Source organism: Populus euphratica, unplaced genomic scaffold, assembly GCF_000495115.2.
Source record: "Populus euphratica unplaced genomic scaffold, PopEup_1.0 scaffold853.1, whole genome shotgun sequence".
NCBI lineage: Eukaryota > Viridiplantae > Streptophyta > Magnoliopsida > Malpighiales > Salicaceae > Populus > Populus euphratica.
Genome location: NW_011500717.1, coordinates 46,094 through 66,919, shown reverse-complemented (window position 1 = coordinate 66,919; position 20,826 = coordinate 46,094). Strand labels below are relative to the sequence as shown.

The 20,826-nt window shown below is 33.9% G+C and overlaps 1 protein-coding gene across 6 annotated transcripts; it reads right to left on the bottom strand.

Moving 5' to 3' along the window:
- Positions 1-1,085: 1,085 nt before the first annotated feature.
- Positions 1,086-20,066, bottom strand: EDM2 (ENHANCED DOWNY MILDEW 2). 6 transcript variants are annotated; one of them, XM_011013312.1, is made up of 19 exons: positions 19,994-20,066; positions 19,358-19,776; positions 19,174-19,270; positions 15,579-15,632; positions 15,322-15,458; positions 12,261-12,357; positions 12,053-12,151; positions 9,863-10,110; positions 9,686-9,775; positions 9,002-9,553; positions 8,432-8,579; positions 8,197-8,298; positions 7,807-7,899; positions 6,139-6,180; positions 5,190-5,300; positions 2,871-2,945; positions 2,654-2,772; positions 2,523-2,583; positions 1,086-2,439 (listed from the first exon to the last, which is right to left on the bottom strand). In XM_011013312.1, the coding sequence occupies exons 2-19, from the start codon at positions 19,771-19,773 to the stop codon at positions 1,246-1,248; spliced, it is 3,735 nt and encodes a 1,244-aa protein (XP_011011614.1). In that variant the 5' UTR covers positions 19,774-19,776; positions 19,994-20,066; the 3' UTR covers positions 1,086-1,245. The 6 variants fall into 6 exon arrangements, with proteins under 6 accessions (XP_011011614.1, XP_011011610.1, XP_011011612.1 ...); XM_011013308.1 differs by having other exon boundaries at positions 19,952-20,052; XM_011013310.1 differs by having other exon boundaries at positions 19,901-20,033.
- Positions 20,067-20,826: the final 760 nt, after the last annotated feature.

Sequence of the window (20,826 nt, the reverse complement as noted above, 5' to 3'; positions counted from 1 at the left end):
CACCCTTTTCTCTTCTAAAATCTCTTTGATTTGCACCATACTTCTTAAGTCTCAAATAATTGGTGAAGTATTTTTTGTCACCAAGGTTATATCTCCCTCGTATTCACTATTGTATCTTTTTCTATCCTCATCCTTATTTAAAGCTTTCATAGCTAGAGATTTATTTTTAATAGTATTATCATCAATCACAAGCTACTTAATTTTTCTTCGGATTCAATAAACTCATTAAAATCAAGAGTTTATGCATGCATTTTCTTTTATGTCAAAGAAGACATAAAATATAACTATTTAAGGCATTTTTAGAAGCTATGTTAATTAATGTTATTAACTTTATCTTTTAAATGTTATTAACTAACATATGTTGTTTTTTGGGTGCATGTGTGCCAATAAAAAAATTACTCAAATTTCAATATAATTAACACCTAGCTTCCAAACTTTCACAAATCTATTTATATTTTGAATTGAACTTTCATATGTACACACACTCGATGAATATTCATTTGAAATTCTTAATTGTAGTCGATGCTTTAAAAAAATAATGAAAGCTTAATGCACCTTAAGATGAATTGATACAATCTAAAATACATTTTTCTTGTTTCATATTTAACAGAAAAATATGCAATATATATCTTAAATAAATTTTATAATATGATATTTTATTTAGTTAAAATAAAAATAATTAATAATAACAATATTGTACAAAATCCCCATTCAAAGGTTTTTTTTGTTGGAATTTTTTTGTTTAATTTCTCTCCTTCCTTTGCCATGCAATGAAGTATTTTCATGGTGCATTTTATACTACATGGCTTTAGCAGATTGTTCATGACTCGTTGGGTTTCATTATAAGTAAAATGTCTAAATTCTTATACAAGACCAAAACCTGATCATAGATGCTCATGGCTAACCTACCCTTCATGCAATGAAGCGACAAAACTAAAATCTTACCTCGGAGTAGTATTCGACTCAGCAGGTGATTTTTATTTAATAATGGTTTTTTTTCTAGTTATGAGCATCTAGAAAGGCCCAATTTGAGGCGAGGAGCTTGTCTTGCGTGTAAGTTTTGAGATTAAATTTGGGGGGTGAAGTGAGATAAATTGATTTTTTTTTAATTGCCAATAACCATGTAATGATGAGGTAGAAACTGGAATGGCACATACATTTCAGGCTTGCAGCATACACAGCACACAGCTTGAGGTCGCTAATTTTTTTACATCACCACTTCAAGGAAAAGGCTTCCGACTACATCTACTCATTTAGCCAGCCTGCTGAGTGGTGTGGGTAAGGATGCTGAGGACCAGGAGCAAAGCCCATCGAATCAAACCGGTATCCAGCTCCCGGTGCTCTAGGATCATAACTGCCATTTCTATTCTGCATGGATGGCTCGGGACCCAAACTACTCATCCTTGTATGGTTTAATTCATCTAGCCGGGGAGCATATCGCTGCATCGCTGACATATTCATCATATAGGGTGGTTCTGCTGCCGATCCCATATGCCCGTAAGGGATAGCTGGTGCTGGTTCCATATGGCCATATCCCAGATATCGCCCACTTGGATAATTCCACCGAGCAGGATCGGCACCTTGTAGCCCATAAAGGTGAACTTGTGGCTGTCTAACAAATTCTGTGACATTCGCCATGCATCGTGTTGATTGCTCCTCCATATTGCCACCACTGGACAATCCATGGATGTTGAGTGAATAAGACTCGTGAATATTAGTGCTGTGCCTTCTATTCATGTCATCATGATTGCTGGCCCAGCTTCCGCCATAAGGTGTTCCACGCTGCTGCGAATATGAATCAGAAAACCTAGGGTCCAAATGCTGGTAACAATTTGTGCCTATATCAGCCTGTGATTGCTTTTCAACAGATCTAGATGAACCGTCAAGTGAGGATCTGCCATCAATATTGGGTGGTGGTGAAGGACGATGCACTCCCTTGTCTGAATCACTCGGAGAAGGCTTCTTTCCACCATTCTGTCTGCCCTCTAGTGATTTCTCACCCGTTCCTCTTTCAACCATTTTTTCACCTTGCCTTTTCTTCCTTGAAGTCTCATCAGAATGGCTCTTCCTAGGGCAATGACTATCTTGGCTTTCTCTATCACTGTTGTTGCATTGAGACCTTCCTTTATGACCGTCATTAACTATTCCACAATTGGATTCTTCTGGCTCTTTACTTTGCAAGGGAATATAATTTGGAAGCATCGACGCACCAGCATTGTTATATTGATCATTAACAGGATCAGGGGTTTTTGTTTCAAAGTGGTTTTTGTCCAAATTTGATATTTCTTGTTGCCTGAACGGATGACCATGCTTTTGAGCTATTGCCTTGTGTTTTGCACTCCACTCATGCCGGCTCCAAAGATAAAGAGGTGGCGCAGTCACATTCCACTGATCCATTTGCTTGTCATTCTCATTAACAGACCCAGGCAGATAGAATGACTGTAAAAAATAAAAAAAAGGTCATAATGAAATAGAAAATCCAAATTGATCCAGAAAGGAACTGCAAAATGCATATCATATACCTTCCCTGACAAAAAGTGATCATTCTCCCAGACTAAATCGTAAGGTTTCTTTTTGTCTAACCTGATCAAAGACAATAAAAATAATGTGTGTGAGAGAGAGAGAGATAGAAACAATTAAATCAAACCATTACCTCTCTGTTTCTGGTGGAACAATAAGAATAAGGAGTTTGGGTTTAAACTGAAGAGCCTTGTCAATGAACTTGTTAGCCAAGGCTGCTTTAACTCCAAAAGGAGGATTCAGTCCCATAATCTGCTTAAGGAAAAAATAGATCGATCAGACCATTCATTTAAAAAGCTCAGTAACCCAGGTTACTAATTCTTTACTCAAAAGGGAACAATCATTCCTACCAACTGCGAACCCTTTTTTGGCAGCTCATCTGGACAAACAGTCATCCAATCTCTCTTCTCAAAATTAAAGTCATTCTGCCAGACATAAGATATCAAACAATCAAAATTTGGAAAAGCACTTGGATGCAAACATGCATAGTTCAGCATCAATGCTTGACAGCAAAATACAATTAACAGTTTGACGTAGACAAAAAAGAAGCAAAATGCATATCTTTGTAGACAAAGGTATTTCTGTAATTTACATATTATATCTTTGTAGACAAAGGTATTTCTGTAATTTACATATTTTCTGGAAAATCTGGAAAAATTGCCGAAGCCTGGTTTTTATTTTCTATTTAGCAATCTATTAGTTCCAAAGTAATTATTTTTGTTAGATTTTTGCTATTCTAAATAGACTTATAATTTTCTTATATTGGAAAATAAGTCCTTGTTAGACTTGGAGTACTAGCAACTTTATATAAAGGTTTGCAATGCCTCATTTTCATAAATCAGTTTGCGAAGAAAATTTCAGTAACTTTGTTTTTGATTATGTGACTCAATCTTCCCTTAGGTATGACTCCTAAGAACCTTGGAAGTGATTCCTAGAAACCCTATTAGTGACTCTTGAGAGTTTCTACAATTTCCAACAACTCAAATCCTATATTCCAAACATCCACACGTTCAAGCCCCATCAATCCTATAGCTACTAGTCATCAAAAGGTTAACTCAAACTGTAAAATTACTATTGACATCCCTAAACAGGCCCCATGAAACTCAACTCCAGAACAGCACCAGGAGTTGTCTGCATCATAGTCCATTTAGCAAACTTAACCACAACAACTCCATTGAGTGACCAGATCACAATTTTTAGGCAGAAAAAAGGGACCAAAGACAAGTTCTTTTTATCAGCAATTTATCCCCATAGATTATTGGAACAAGCATTAAGAATTTCCCCTCTTCCACAACATAAAATCACCGCACTAGGATTGTATAAGATAAAATGTTTATGTTAATATTTCTAGCACAAGCATGCTTGTGCCTCTACATAAGGAAGACATCAACCGTACACAAGAGGCTATGCTGGAGTTTTATAGAAAATTAGAATGTTCCAAGCTACCTCATGTACCAAAGAAGGTAATTTGATCAAAGAAAATGTTTTGGGCTTTGGTTTGTAACTCATCCAATTTTCTCACTTCCCTCGGAATTCTTTCTCCTCACTGGAATCATCCTTAAGTATGATCTAATGGGTCTTACACTGAGTTTCTATTTTTATTTATCCAGTTCATATCCATGATTACTAGTTTCAAAGTTGAGATCCTCACCTGGGTTAAAGGAAAATTCACTAGATTACAAGTATTGATGACATCACCAGGAACTCTCAGTTCATCATTTTGCTGATGTGAAAGTGATTTCTTGTTAAGAGATTTTGTTAGTTTGTGATTGATTTCCCTTCATGGTTCTTGTTCTTTTTTTCTTTATCTTTTTTCCTTTTTTCGAAGACTGCTTGCCATCATTTACATCAATATTCACCGCCCGTTGAGGACAAAACCTGGTTCTTTATTTCTTGCTTTCCTTGAACCTTGAAACCACCATCAAACCTCACTATGTTGTGTGTTCAGCAACCTACAAACTGCCACCAAACTTTGGCCTAACAAACCCCACAAGTTTTTTCTTCAGATTTGTTTTTAATTTTTTTTTATTATTTTATTTTATTTGTTGGGGAGGCCAGAGACCTATGAATCTGCCTTAATATATTTTAAATTTTCTCAATGATTAAAATGTCAAAAAAATCATAACCTCGAACCTACCTCTATTATCTGGTGCATGCTTCTGTTACAAAACATTATTAGACATAACACAAATTTAGTTATATACCCCCAAGCCACTTCTAAGGCCAACCCATATATGTATAACAAAAGAATTTAAAAAATAATACTAACAAAAGCCAAGCCAATACACAGATGATCAAATATATGTACGGCTTGTTATCCTGCCCACTATTCAGGTAGGTAAAGCTTGAATTTTTTTTACTATAGGGGAATCATTGAGAAATTAAAAATATATGGGTAAATTTATAGCCACCCCCCACCCTTTTTCTTAATAACTCAAGACCCCTATATAAGTAAAAAACCATATTCAAGCAGCATTTTCAGTGTTATTTATAAAAGACTACATAAAACAGTGCCAAAATTATGCCGCAGTCAACTAGGGACTGCCTTTTGTGTGTTCATATCCTGCTTCCTATTTCCTATATACCTACTACTCCCCACATGTATGAATTGCATTGACTAATTTATCAGATTAAGGCAAAATAATTTCTTATAAAAAGGTAACAGTTACCTTTGGCTGAATAACATCGTAGTTTTTGTATGAGCACTTCTTTCCCATCTCTTCAAGCTTCTTTTTCATAATGCAACTGAAATCATTAGCACCACAGCAGAAATCGACAATCTGTCCAAGGGAGCTAACAATTATCAGCTAGTTGCCAAAATAAGCTTAAGCATCATCTTTCAAAAATGACATGAAAAGTTACAGTTATTCCACTGGAAGTGGCGTTTTTTATGTAAGCATAATTCAAAACAGAATGCATATGCAGGTCATCAAATTATGTTACCAGAACTAAAATATAGAAACAATGAAAAAAGGATTATTAAAAATAATTCAACTGATTTTCTTTGGTCCCAAAAGAGGATAGATAAAGGAAGATGCTTTGAATAACTATAATAGAAGCTTTCCTCATTTTAAGCGTTCAAGTTTTGTGTCAAGCTTGTGCTCAACAAAGAGAAACAAAAGCTTGCCCAGAGCCATGATGAAATTAGGAAAGAGCGAAACAACATTTTTCAACAGGATGGAGATTGAACAAATCACTATACAATCTTTGGATCAAATTAATAAGACAGGGGATTAAAACAGCTCTAGAAGATAGCTGATATTGAGGATCCTTCTTTATGAAAAGTTCAGGATGGAAGAAGAATATAAACCAATCATCAGCTACAAATACATCTCTTCTAAGAATCTGCTAAAACAAAACCAACAGGAAAATCTATTTACCAACATCTATTTATCAGCCAAAACAAGATCCTTAAGACATTAGGAATACACATTTGATAGTAATGTCTAGTTGAAATTTTGAAAATTTGCAGCTCAAATTTTAAATTTCAGGAAGGCATGCAAATACATATAAAATTGCAAATATAGGCCTATATAAATTTTACAATCAATGTCAATTTGAAGCATATGCATGCCAACAAAACAAAATATTCCAAGCAACACATAGTTAATGTCTTACCATATCGCCATTTTCAACATACCAACGGAGAATATCAGCAATCTGCACATTCAGAATCTGGTTTCAGAATTCTTTACATGTGACAGAAGCATGAAAAACAAAGCAGTATTCACTCCATTTTCCAAACAAATTGAAATTATGAATTGCATAGAGCAGTATATATTTAATGCATCTCTTTGCATGCATGTATGTGCATACAATTATACCCATGCTGCAGATCGCTGTCCTTAATTAAAGGGAATATTTATCTTTTTCCTTTTGCTTTTCCTTTTCTTTTTCAGTCACTAATTATGATTCTGTCTACAAAGAATTCCCTTTTCATTTACTGACATTCTAGAATTAAAAACAAATAGGCAATACTGGAAAAATAAGATTGACTTAGCAAGTATGAAGGCTAGTTCAAATAATCAAGAAAATATCTATTTATCATTCTATGCTCACTTCTCCACCACCATTTTCCCAGTGTATGCAACTCTAATATCATGGACCCATAAGCTGAGCTCATCTACAGACTTGGAAGGTAGCTTAAGTTGGAAAATGGAAAGGAAATAAATCAATAGGGTTAAGAAATTAAGAAGAGGTGAACTTAGAGTGAAAGAGCAAAGGCAACAAAACTTGGGCCAACTCTGGTTTTGCCAAAATCGAACATATTGTTCAGTGGCACTTGATCATTCTACAGACTCCATATCTTTATCTAAAAATTATCATCCAACTAGTTAAAAATACTAGATTTCCCAGTTAAAATAAAAAATTATAATCTTCCCCATGTTGATATCACCTTTGTCATTCTTGTTGTCTTTGGCACTCTTGCTTTCTTTCACCATGTTCTCTCTCTGTGGGTATAATTTATAACTAGTTTCAGGTAGGAATAATTATCAAAGAAGATTGCTTTAAGTTGTTCTCATCCATGACCTCTAGACTTAACATTCCTATCCTTATCATCTCCTTTAAATTTATGAATTTTACTTCAGTTTTCCATTTGAGTTGACTTGTAAAATTCAACGAATTGTACCAAATCAAATCATGACTAAATCGCAAGATTCTTATACATATGTGATTCACCCCAACATTTGCATCATTTTGTACATGAATCAAGATGAATTGTAAGATTCTAACCACCATGATATTAACCATAATCATACTCCTTAAGTCTTTGGACTTTCACCATGCAACTTCTTGTTGCATGGCATCATGAGAGTAGCCAGGTTAATATCAAGGGCAGCGATGCAGACAGTTATACCCAACACAATGTGGCCACCACTCCAGGTTCAAGTAAACTTGTAAGGAGACTTGTGTAAGGAAGGATTCATTACCCAACTCAACCATGAAACGATCACAATCTGTTTGGCTTTTCATTCTCATTTCTTTCATATTGTCTGAAGGTGGTACATTACCTCAAGATACATAGTGGAAAGCTTTTTTGACACATCTTTTAAGCAACTTCACATCATTGATGTTGAGCTAGAATTTTATTTTTATTACACACCCGCATACTACAGACTCTAAAACAAATTGATATTTATAAGATATTGCATTTGAAATCACTAGCACATGGTGTAGAAAACTAAAAAATAACAATCAAAGATGGTGCATATCATCACAATTATCGTTAGAAGGCTTATGGCATTAGATAATTAAAAAATAAAAACAAAAAATAAACAAATTTACCTCCATAAGTTTCTCTACTTTGGTAAAATGGCGACCAAAGGATGTATAGCGCATACCGTACAGAAATGGTGCAAGATACACTTTCAGCTTGTTCTAGAGGCATCAATCAACAGGTTAATAAACATCAAGTACAGCACTGTTAAAACACATTCAAAAGTTAAAATCTCTAATATTCCAAGCATTTAGTTCAGGAAAAAAGTAGCACACATCACTAGGGATCTTCATTGATAGAAAACAATCATTTCTCAAAATGAAGCATCACTAAAATGACAAATCAGTGCAAAATTCACTCTTAAAATCATATAAATTGCAATGCAGAACCTGGGGGAAATAACGCTCACTATATACAATGATACAACAGTTGAAAGCAGGATGAGAAAGAACAGCTACCTTCCATTTAAACACCTGGTTCAGAACATCCGGTTCACAAACAGCTTTAGCATCTTCAATGCTGCATTTTTCTTCCAGCTTTTTTAGAGCTGTCCTAACAGCCTGGATGGAGTATATGAAGTATAATTACTTATGGAGAAGAAAACAGGTTGACAAGATTACTAGCAACTTCTATGGAAAAAAGACCTAATATAGAAAAATTATTAATTGATAATTAGAGGGTGACAACAGGTACCTCAACAGTACCCTCCACCTTTCCCAATGTAATGTTTTTGTCCACGACATTTTTTGAGGAGTGCACGTGTGTAGATGGAACTTCATGCTTTTTTATAACATTATCCAAGGTTATTGATGACGCAGCCTCTTTCACTAAAGCTAAAAGCCTGCATAGAATTCAAGTCATGCTTTTTTATAACATTATCTAAGGTTATTGATGACGCAGCCTCTTTCACTAAAGCTAAAAGCCTGCATAGAATTCAAGTCATGCTTTTTTATAACATTATCTAAGGTTATTGATGACGCAGCCTCTTTCACTAAAGCTAAAAGCCTGCATAGAATTCAAGTCATGCTTTTTTATAACATTATCTAAGGTTATTGATGACGCAGCCTCTTTCACTAAAGCTAAAAGCCTGCATAGAATTCAAGTCTGAGGCGTAGTTTAACATAAAAACTGTAACTTTGAATCGTCATAATTCCCTTGTAATTTAATAATGAAAACAAGAGTAGAAACAAGAGACAGTGTAACTATTTCAAACAAAAATATGAAAGATGCAACTATTCCAAAGTGGAAAATTTAAAAGGTCACCTCCTTTGTGTATCAGCATCCAATGAAGGCAGTTCACTGGTTAACTTCTTTGCAACAGACTTAACAGACAAAGATTTATCAAGTTCACTGCCAAAAATATCCTGCTTCCTGAGCTTTGCTTTTCCGGACTTGTTAGTCATGAAGGCATATAGCTTGTCACCCAATGAGGTCTTGTTTACGTTGGCTGTTGTAGACCTCTCCACCTCTGATGAAGCAGACTTTGTATTTTCCCTTAAAGACTTTCTGGATGGATTATTCATTCTCATTTTCCCCAGTGAATTTGATTCAGATGATATCTGTTCACTGTCATTGGTAATTTTAACGATTTTTGCAGAAGAAGACATCACTTTGGATGCTCTAGTACAAAATGTTCCTGAAAATGATTCTTCTGAGGTAAGCCTCTTTTTCTTTGACAAACTTTCCTCTTCATTTGCAGGAAGCTCAGATGTCTTTCTTTTCTGTACTTTAGCGGCAGTATTCTTTTCTCCAACATCAGGGAACCGTATGTGATCTCTTACTGGAGTTCCAATGTCTTCAATTATGTCATGTTTCCTTGTTCAAAACAAAAGGAAAAAGAGAAGGCAAACACCCCATTTGACAAATTATTCCCATCAAAGTATAGGACTTGTGTGTGTTCAGAAAGAAGAAGAGAGAGAGAGAGAGCAACTAAACAACAACACTTACAAGCAATAAATCAGTATACGGTTAGGTAATAGATTCTGCCAGGCCCTTGCTATAGTATCTTCATCTGCTTCATTTTCAAAAACTATCTCTCTGGTAACAGCAATATGAATATCACATCAGACACATATTTACACTGCTATATGAGAATGAAAAGTGATATAGAAAACCAGAAACTACTTTGGCAGGCATTTCTGGTGGTATGATGTTGGACACCGCCTGCACACAGCGAACTGCAAATCACATTTCTTCTTATCCTCTACTTGTTTACAAATGCAGCACTTATGAATGGGACATGCAAAACTCTCCCCAGCAGCAATCTTTTTCCGAAGTTCCTCAGCAGCAACTTTGTCCTCTCGATGGAGCATTGTTGCAGCACAATGCGGGTGATAAAAATGGCCACAGGTTGCATTAGCACATCGAAAGACCTGACAAGTAATTGATTGAGCAAGTTTGCAGCATAAAATGTAGATATATATCATTATTAAAGAGAAACCTGGAAGACTGTATTTCAAGATCTCAAGAAAATGGTACTAGCATCCCAAGATATTGACAGAAGCCATAACCAAAAATCCATTTTAACACCCTAGAATATATGAAGGCATGCAACAGTTTGGATTTTTTTAATTAAAAAAAAAACACTTAAGAACTGGGAAGGAAGAATCATCTTGTAGGAAAGATGCCAATAAATCAGATTAGCTGCCAGACAAAACAAAGAGCTAGGATGTGAAGTGAAAAGTCTCAAATTTGGAAGGCATTGCTACTCACATTATAAAGGAATGAATCAAAGATCCCTTCCAGGAAATCAAATTTTAGGTGATATTTTATCCTTTGAAGAGTATATGCTCCTTACCTCTTTTTTTTCTTTTTTCTTTTTTTCTTTTTTCAAGGTGCATGTTGCTAATAAAATTTAAAGAAAATCTGATAATCATAAGAAAATAATTCTAAGGTGTGGAAAAAAAAAAATAAAGGAAATATTTGGATGAGAGGTGGGCAAACAAAAATAGAGTTCGAGAAAGAATATTAACAGGAAACATATGCACTTGCAATTACAATTAGATGCTCATGGGAGATCCAAGGAAAAAAGAGCATGATTTTAAAAGCACAGCGACACTTGTTCAAAGTCACTCTAAATTGACTAAAAATAGGAAACAGCAATCTGGAAATGAATATTTACATAAGCAAAAAGACAGAAAAAAAGGAAAAGAAGAACCCAATTGATATAATTAGAAAAACTAGTGGTGTGAGAATAAACAGAAGCAACAGATGGTAAGTCCAAAAATTTAGCATAACCAGCTGGAGAGCGAAGATCAAGTTGAATGAAACTGAGTGCCATGATCTTCAAGCATGGTTTGTTTAATAATATAGCTCAAACTTAAACAGAGTTCAAAAGGAAGAAAAGTTTCAGGGTTTCAAATGAGCTTGAGCTCATCATAAACACAAGAGATCAGATAGACGTGAACAATTTCAATACACATTAACAATGCTTTTCTTTTTCTCAGTAATGTATACTTGTATTGATTTAGATGTCACAAAACCAAGTTACTGATTAATGTCTACTTTACAGTTACTATTTATACAAATCCAATCATATCTACAAGCCAATTTTTCAAAAGAAAAGTACAGCAGTATGAACACATCTAGCCAAGTATTGGACTGATCAAGTTTTTTCATGAAAGTTGTGAAGCTTTAAATTTCTGACAAGGTCACCTTGTTTGGCTAAAAGAAGAGCTCAAATGAGTAATTGAACTTGAATGAAGCAGGAGTAGCTGGGTTCATTTTATAACCTAGCCAGTAGAGGATGACACCAAGAGAGAGAGAGAGAGAGAGAGAGAGAGAGAGAGAGAGAGAGAGAGAGAGAGCTACAGTGATTCCTTGCTAAGCCAACCAGCCAAGAGAGCTAGCTAAGAAGAGCAATTGCAATCTTGGCCCCCTCTCCCAGCAACCCAAAAAAGGGGCTGCTATTTGAAAAGATATTGGAAAAAACAAGATTTATCATCAAGCTTCCGCCTCTATGAAAACATGCAAAATGGCATAATATATAAGAAAGAAAAGGTACAAAGATAAATGCAAGAGTCAGGGCTATGGAACGTGAACCATCAAGGGTGAAGTATCCAAAAAACATTTATGTCATGATGTTAATTGAATTCACCTCTAAAATGGAAAGAGGGAAAAAGCTCCAAACATCCATATCATCAAACACAAAAATAAAATAGGCCAAGAAACCCTAGTGGTTAAAATAATTTTAGAAGACAATATTTTTGTCAATGCAGGACTGGCTTCTGTAAATCACAGCACACTACAATGGAAAATAATATGATGAACATATGACAAGGGAAAACTATCCATTCTCTTACAGCAAATCCATACCTCAGCACCAGAAAATTTATCAGATGAACCTAACTTTCCACAGGCAAAACATTGATGCTGCTTAAATTTGCAGTTCTTACAAAAAAAACTCTGCATTGCCTGCCCAAAGAGAAAAGACATCAATGCTGAAAGATTAAAAAAAAAAATCACTAGACTAAAAAACAATAAGAAAACTGAATTACAAAGAAAACAAGTAATGGCTGCATACTTCAACTTCCCTATTAGTAAAGCCAAGAGACTCGCAAGCAGATTCTTCACCAGCCTCTACAGTTGCATGAAACGACCTCAAGCAACTCCCTTCACAACTGTATAGTATTAGAAATCAAATGTGCAACTGATATCAGAGATCAGAGACAATGCTAACACAAAACAGCACCAAGTAGAACTAACAAGCATAGATATTCAAATTAATTCATCCAAGTATTAATTCTATGCCAAAAAAATAGAGTGCAGCACATTAACATCTTTAAGGGAAGATGAAGATTCATCTAAAATAAATATGGTAACTTCACATTAATAACAAAATGTAATCAAGCTTCCTTGTAAATGTTAACAATTGTATCTGGTATGTTGTAAGCCTTTTATACAGTAAAATGGAGTGAACTACACAATAAAACAAAGAGTGGAAAGGATTGTAATAACACATTATTCTAATCCTTAGGTGATGAGACTAAAACATTGAAGCAGAGGAATTATTACTATGATTAAAAAGAAGGCCATGGATACAAAAAAGGTAATTTAATGCCACTAACATGTTTATTCACTCCAAACCTGTTATTCCAACCACTGCCTGAGAATTGTCAACGTTTAAATTTTTGTATATTGTTTGTATTCATTAATGATAAATTGTGGTTGAGGCATAGCCAGGTAGATACACCTCTTGCTTGCAAATTCGGTTCTAAATTCAAATCCCCTTTGGTAAAGCAGTTAACCAAAAGATACTTGTGTTAAAAACTGAAAGGAAATCATCATTTTTAAAATCATATCACAAGGACAAGTACAAGAACTGCAATTGAAGTATTTTGATAATATTTAGTATATCAATCTTGTAACCTAAATTGTTGTTATACTTCCAAAAAACTCGCCCTTGAGTTATCTGTTGAGAATTGAACTCTTCCACTTCCAGGAAACAAATATTTCGAATATAGCATTGTAGCCAATATATTCACAAAGTATCATGTTTTTGACTCTTGAACTCCAAATTTTAATTTATGATGTGTGTAAGCTAAAGAAAAATTCCTATTTAAGATTATACTTTTTGTTCCTATAAAGTCCACTTGTAGTTCCATCCACATTCTTTTACTTCATACTTGATCTCATCCTTATCTATGACTTCCAATACTTCAACCTTTGTCTCTAAAGAAACTTCAAGATAATCTTTCATAATATATTTAGAGGAATTGTAGGAAGTGCTATGTCCTTGTTTGCCATATCTTCAAAATCACTATTTAGGAGCTTTATTGATTCCTTCTTCACCATTTGTACAGTAAACATCGACAAGTATAGTAGTATCTGCAATGGTGGTGTTGTCGTTACTGTTGTTATGTTTAAACTATCTACTTTGAATAGACAACCCATCCTCCATAATTTTCTTATTTGCTATTTTACAAGGTTGAACAAAAGGCAAATAATAACAATATTTGCCTATGATTGTCTACCCAAAATATAAAATCTCTTCATAATCTTGTATAAACTCCAAATTAATGATTGTCTTAACTCTTGCCAAAATGGAATAAAGGCATACCAATACAAGTTTTAAAGTCTAGAAATTCAAACCACCATTTTCTAGCAATATAAAAAAGTTTGTATGCGACATGTCTTGCCTTTAGATGATAAGGAACTTTGTTGAAATAAAAGTAAACTTCCACCTTTGTCAACCAGTTAATAAGTTTTTTCTTTGAAAATTTCCCATCATAGAATGGAATCTCATCAAATTCAAGAATAGGTCTAGGGTTTGGCCTGCCTCGAGGTAAGTCTCAAGGCAAGTTTCTCTCCTATTCACGATCCTTGTTTGCATTACCCATTAGTCGAGTTGGATTTTCTATGGCTTGCTATAGACGATTTTCTATGGCAAGTTCCTCTCCTGTTCCTGGGTTTGCTCCAAACAATCCAATTTCTGCTCCAATGCCCGCACATTGACCTAGAGGGCCTCCAGTCCTACATGAGGAGTGGGTTGCTACTGTTTGCTTCCATCAAAGAGGCAGGCTGTTTTGATACGAATTGACATGGCTTATAGCGTGGATAAAAGCTTGGGTTCTCAGGCCTAAGGGTTAGCGTCACTCTAGAGAAATAGAGAAAATCTCTGCTATTTTATTACAGGTTTGAATAGTTTGAATTTGAATGTTTTCAAAATATACTAAACATCCCAATTTATGTTAGTTCTAGATCTAAATACTTTATAGTAAGGATTCCTAATTAAAACCTACCTAACTAATAGAATTCATTTAGCATTAGGATTCCTAACTAGTAAAATTCTAATTAAATTGAAAATCATAATCTAAATAGAAAAAAAAAATCTAAATACAACAAGGTAAATAAAGACAATCTCGTATAGCAACTTTCAAGTCTTAGTTGAAAACCTTCACGATCTCCGTTCATCATGAAATTTTACCCCGCCTTCATAATTTTTTGTCAATTTCAAATAGATCCAACAGTCGAATTAAAATTTATACTTAGATTTACTAAATTGCATCTTGGACTCTTCTTAAACTATTTGAAACCTAAAAACCTTAATCATTAATGAAATAATACAATAAACATTATCATGCCAAGAATATTGATGAAATTTCCCCACAACATTGGCAATGCATGAGCAAGTATTACTATCAGGTTAATTTAATTTTAGCCCCTTGAGATTTTAGTATGGCTAAGCTTTAGTTCTTGTACTTCTAAAACCAACAAAGTAATTATTGAGAGGCATTTTTTAGTAAGGCATATAAATGAAGAAGAAATTGCAAGACCATAAACCATCATGACTGCTCTGTTAGCTTTAAAAGCAAAGACTTAATCTAGCCTTATTAAAATTTCAAAAATAAAAGCAAATTATCATGGGTATCGAGAATTGCTATAACAATGATCATTATGATAACAAGGTCAATAATGAAATGTATTTTAACAATGAAAAACTCATTAAAAGAAATGCCAAAAAGTACCATATATCATGCATGAGAAACACTCATGCAAGCAACATTGAGGGAGAAAAAGAAAGAAATAGTTGCTAACAGAATCATCAACCTAATTCAAGAGAGCAACCAAGAAAAAACACATACCATAAAAGGTTGCCGCCATTATCACAAAATGCACAAACAGAATCAAATAGTTCGTCCTCGTCATTGGATTCATCTTCTTCTAAATCTTCAAAGTTATCATCGACTATGAATGCAGACATTGTTGCAGCTTGAAAATCCTGAAAAATAATGAACTACTTGCTCAAAACTTCACGATAATTTACCGAGATCACAATAGAAAGAAAGATCATTGATAAACACTTTGCAAGAACAAAGCAAACAGGTATGCAGAGAATAACCTCATCAGACAGCATCTTTTTCCTTGGCTTCTCCCCAAGAAAATTGAGTAAGAACTGTTCATTTAGTGCACACATACAGAAAGTTTAGAATACCTCAGGAAAGCAAATGAGGCGGAATAGGTTAAAATAAATCATGAAGAAAAAGTGGTTTCCCTCATTCAACCAAAAAACAATGTCATTAAGTCTTAAAATCTTCTTCAGATTCTCTTAAATTGCTCACCATAAGCAGAAAGAAAATCAAAAAGTTAATTGTCAAATATTATAGAATACAAGAACAGAAGAAAGACAAAGTATGAGCATTAAACAAAGAAATTATGGCAAATTTGGTGTAGATGAAGGCCAACAACTGTTTTTACATCCTCCAAAAGCAAGTTCCTGCTAATTGATAATGACATAAAGGAAACAGTATGTAAAGGAAAGAACAAGAGAAGAGACAGGGTAATGAAAGACAACCAATAATCATGCTGTAAATTTCTTATGGAACAGGCTTTGGAGAAGAGAAACAAAAACTTAATAATTTTCCGTTCACATAAAGGAGAGTTCAGAAAATGTTAAGAGATGAAAGATCCACCATGACAGCAACAGTGTAATTAAGAGGAAATAAATAGTGAAAAATGTTGTTTTTTTGTCTTCTTTCATAATGAGAAGGCAGAACATATAGATGTTGGTTGTTTATCATGTATGCTTTGGCACAAATGTCAATTGTTTGTGGTAATTAAATTTGTGATTGATTGAGTGAGGCCAAGGCATCCACATTGATAAATCCAGCTAATTAATATAGTATCCCTCATTTTCTTGATCGATTTCGCAATAATGAATAAGTTAAATTAATGGGAGTTTATTCCTTTGTTAGTTCAGAAATTACCTCTATATATACATATATATACATACATACACATATATATATGTTCCATAACTTTCAAATCCTAAAATCCTCTCCCTCTCTAAATCTCATTTCTCTTTCACTCTCTCTGAAAATATTGAATAGAAAACTTGATTCCTCTACTGGCACCACTCAACCAGCCCCCTATCACTAACAAATAAAATTATATGGCATAAGTAGAAGGATTGTTTTTTCTAATCTTTTTCTCCCTTCCATTATTTTTAAATTCAGCATATAATTTCTCTATGTGGATTTTAGCACAACCTTATCATCCATTAACGTAGTTATTCTTACATCATTGATCTTTGCTACAAAAGAGAAAGGCTGAACCAAAATAAGAAAAGCAAAGAAGGCCTCTGTGTGAATGTTCAGAACTGGCATCTAGTTCCTAATTGAAGAGCTGCACTTTCTGCTAATATTCACCTGAGTTTGCCAATCAAGGTTACAGCCCAAAAATAAAACTCTGTTACCAAGCAAGCATCAATTAATTAATAACAGAAATAGATTATTTCTTAGGGTTCAAACTCCAGCTTTTAACTAACAATGGATCGGGAAATTCCTTTTAATTATAACTTCATCATGAGCAGAATGTTTTTAGTTTAAAATGCAACCTACAAAAGCATTATTCTTAGCCATGCAATAACCGCCAAGGTTCAAAAACAAGAGGAAAAATTAATCTTCTGATGTAGACATGGTTTCTTGGAGATCCACAAAAGTACATTTCATAAGACAATGGCAGACTAATGCTGGGCAGATGAAAATAATTCTAGTACATACACCAAAACAAATAAACAAACAAACAAACAAATAGAAATATATATTATTATTCACAATTCAGATGATCCTTAAGCATATCATCAATTACTTCAAGTTAAATACTAAAAAAGTGCAATAACCTACATTTCTTAGTCTGAGACTTGATAAAGAAGTCAAATTTACAAGCACATCAAATAAACACATGCCCATAAGCAGTTTGTCGTGAAAGCATGACATGCATATAATTTAGGGTCAAGTCAGCTTTTGTTTTGTGTCACAGAATGAAATCACTCATCATTTAACTGAGTAGTGAAAATTTTGCACTTAAATTAGTCGCAGAAAGCTGCCTAGTATATTTCCTTCTTTCTCCTCATCACTCCTTATATTAAGGTGTGTTCCAATGATGAAATACTTTACATAAAGGAAATGAGCTTGAAATAATCCAAATACAGATGAGACTTTCAAGTCCTGGATACTTTTGTCCAAATACAGTAAATAACAATCAAGGCAATCCAATTAGGGACCAAAACAGATAATTAAACACAGAACAATGGTTGGAGCTATTTCTTCTATTGAATTTACTTTTATATCCTGTTCTAAAGTCATTTACAATACAGATTGTTTTCAGAGTGTGATTTTCAATGTCAGATATTTAAAACAGAGAACAAACTCCAAGCTAACAGTTGTCCATCCATCTTAAAACGGGGCTAATCAGGATAAGAAAAGAAGAAAGTTCTGACCAAATGAAGGAATTATATTGGAGATCAGAAGAAGTTGATATGGCAAGTTTACTTTTCTTCCATACTCTGCCATCTCTCTCACACTCTTCTCCTGGGACAAGATACACCAGCTAACCTCTCCCATGCATGAAAATCAATAATGGTAGTTTTGAAGGATAAAAAATTATTTAATGCAATAATCCATGTTGTTTTGTTGTTGGGCAGCCAGAATTTAAAGCTGAATGTCAGACACGGATTTCATACCCATACTAGTATCTGGTTGTATTTGCACATCTACCTTGGGTCTGCCAAGTCTGAGAAACACAAACTCAGACCTTTTAAAGCGAGCTACTCTCCAAAAAAACAAATCACAGGTCATCATCCAGAAAATACGATTGAATATAATTCATTAAGGAATTGTGCATCCATACCTAAGAGAATGATATGAAGGATGTGGTGGTGAATATGGTTTGCTGGTAAGGGGGGGTGATTACAAGAGAATCACTCTCCTTGTTTAAGGCATGTAAGGGGAGCAGGAAATTCTCACCCAAAAGCAGGGGTAATTATTACACTAAGGGAGGGGGTTAAAATTTAAAACCTCACACCACCCCCAAAGTTCAAAATTGTTCTCTCTTTTTTTTTTTTTTTGGTGCCTCTCACTTCTCCTTTTTGTCATCCTATCACAATATGATTTTTTTATTATATCTTTTAATCTCTAATAGTATTTTATCACTCTCTTCTACTGCTCTTAATTTCTCCTCTGCTCTTAATTTCTCCTCTTTGTAAACACAACTAAAAATCATTAAAGCATAACTATAACAATGTTAAAGTTACAATTGCAACAATCACTCACTTACTATTTCATCCCACTTTTTTCACCTCCTACCAAACTCGACCTTAAAAGGAAGACAGAGAGAGAAAAGTAGAGCATTTGCTCCTAGGATAGGTGGTAACACAGAGTACCACATGAATGGAAATAAAATTATTTTTTCATTTTATTAGAAAGTTGTTATTCACAGCAGCACTTGTTTAATTACATGTACACATTTACAGAAAAGGTTTCGAGTTGTCAAGTTCATCCTGTCAGCTTTACATATCAAAAAATAGTCCCAAGTTCCACTTACTCTTTATGAGTCAAGACATGCGTAAGCAGAAAATATTTGAACTGTGTATAAACTTTAAAGCACATAGAAGGGCGTATAATAAGAAAGCAAAAGGCTAATTAGTTTACAAAGACCTTGCATTTTGCTAAGGAGTTTTCTCTTCGAACAGCTTCACCGATTAAATCCAAGTGGTCCACCAAATCGTTCAGAGATGGTCTGTGCTCATACAAACTACAAATTTAATGGTGACTATCAAGGCCCGCGACACAAAAACAAGCAGAACAAAAGCTAAAGAAAGACACACGAAGTCTCAATTACCTGAAAGTTCTTGACAGGTAATCCCACACGGATTTCCCGGATGCTTCTGGGTTCCACCTTGCAAAATGAAGGCAATGCACGGTAATCAGTACCGTCCTAATAATTATCTCATAGCTCTTTCTCGGTTTTCCGAGTTCCATCCAGCATTTCTCCTTAGTAAGCACTGATATCTGCGGTGTTGCGTTGGACAAATCAAACTTCCACGCTATGACTTGCTTGTATATGGTGCGGAGCCCATTGTCCACACTCCCTTTCAAGAAAATCATGTGGTTTTTCTTCCCATCGTCAAAATTATTGCTTTCCCTCCATCTAATTGGTAACAAAGAGAATGAAATAGGCTCATCTTTATCATCTGCAAAATAATAGGTTGACACAGACTCCGGCAGAGTATCCGCCTCGTCTTCCGATGAAGCCATGCCCTACAACCAACAATCACATAAATTCATTTCTTGTACGCCCAAAGACATGAATTAGGTTTCTATTCTTGAACCCTATTTTACTGCAATTTAATAATAATAGCGGAAAATCAAGTTGAAATTATACAAATTAAAACCTAAACTATCAACACTGGCATAGTTGAAATCGAATAGAGACTTTGATAGCCGAAGACAACCGGGGACAGCAAGAAAGCCTCGCAAGTTTCTTGCCGGGTGGAGAATAACCCTATTTTAATGATAAACAGGAGAGATTTGAAGAAAATCGAGAGTTTATACAAAAGAAAAAATATATATTACTTTAAATTAAATTTTTATATTTTATTTTAATATATTAAGTTAAAATAATTTTAAAAATTTAAATTTTATATTATTTTAATACATTTAAGAAAAACAATCATTGTCACACTATAACTTATAATTTTATTCATATATTTACCGATCATTTTATTATTGATATATTTATGTGAATATAAATTAGTTTGGCCACCCATTTTGTTATTGGTATGTTGATTTATATATTTTTCAATACTTTAATTAAGTTGTCCAATTATTAATTCTCAATTTTTTTTCTCCTTGTTTTGTTTTGTACTAATATTAATTGTCATTAATTTTTTTATAAAAATATAAATATAAATTATGATAATTTTATTTAAAAATCAAAATAAATAATAAAATTTAATTTTTAATCAATTCAAATTAAATAAATAAATAAAAAAATCTAATTAAAATAAAAAAAATGTATCTAAACCTAAAAAATTTCTAAACACGTGGATGCACCTCCCTTTTTCTTTTTTGAATTAGATAGGTGACTAATTATTTATCCATTTATTTTTTAAAAGAGAACATAAATAATGCATCACTTGGTATGACAAACAACATATTATTTACAACTCAAAAATCTAATCATCTCTGTGTTAGTTAAAAAATAGAAAAATGTAATTTTTGAAACTAAAAATTTATTTTTCAACCATTTATTACCTAGAAACACCAAAAAACACTTAGGAACCTAAATGAACTTATCTATAACTTCTA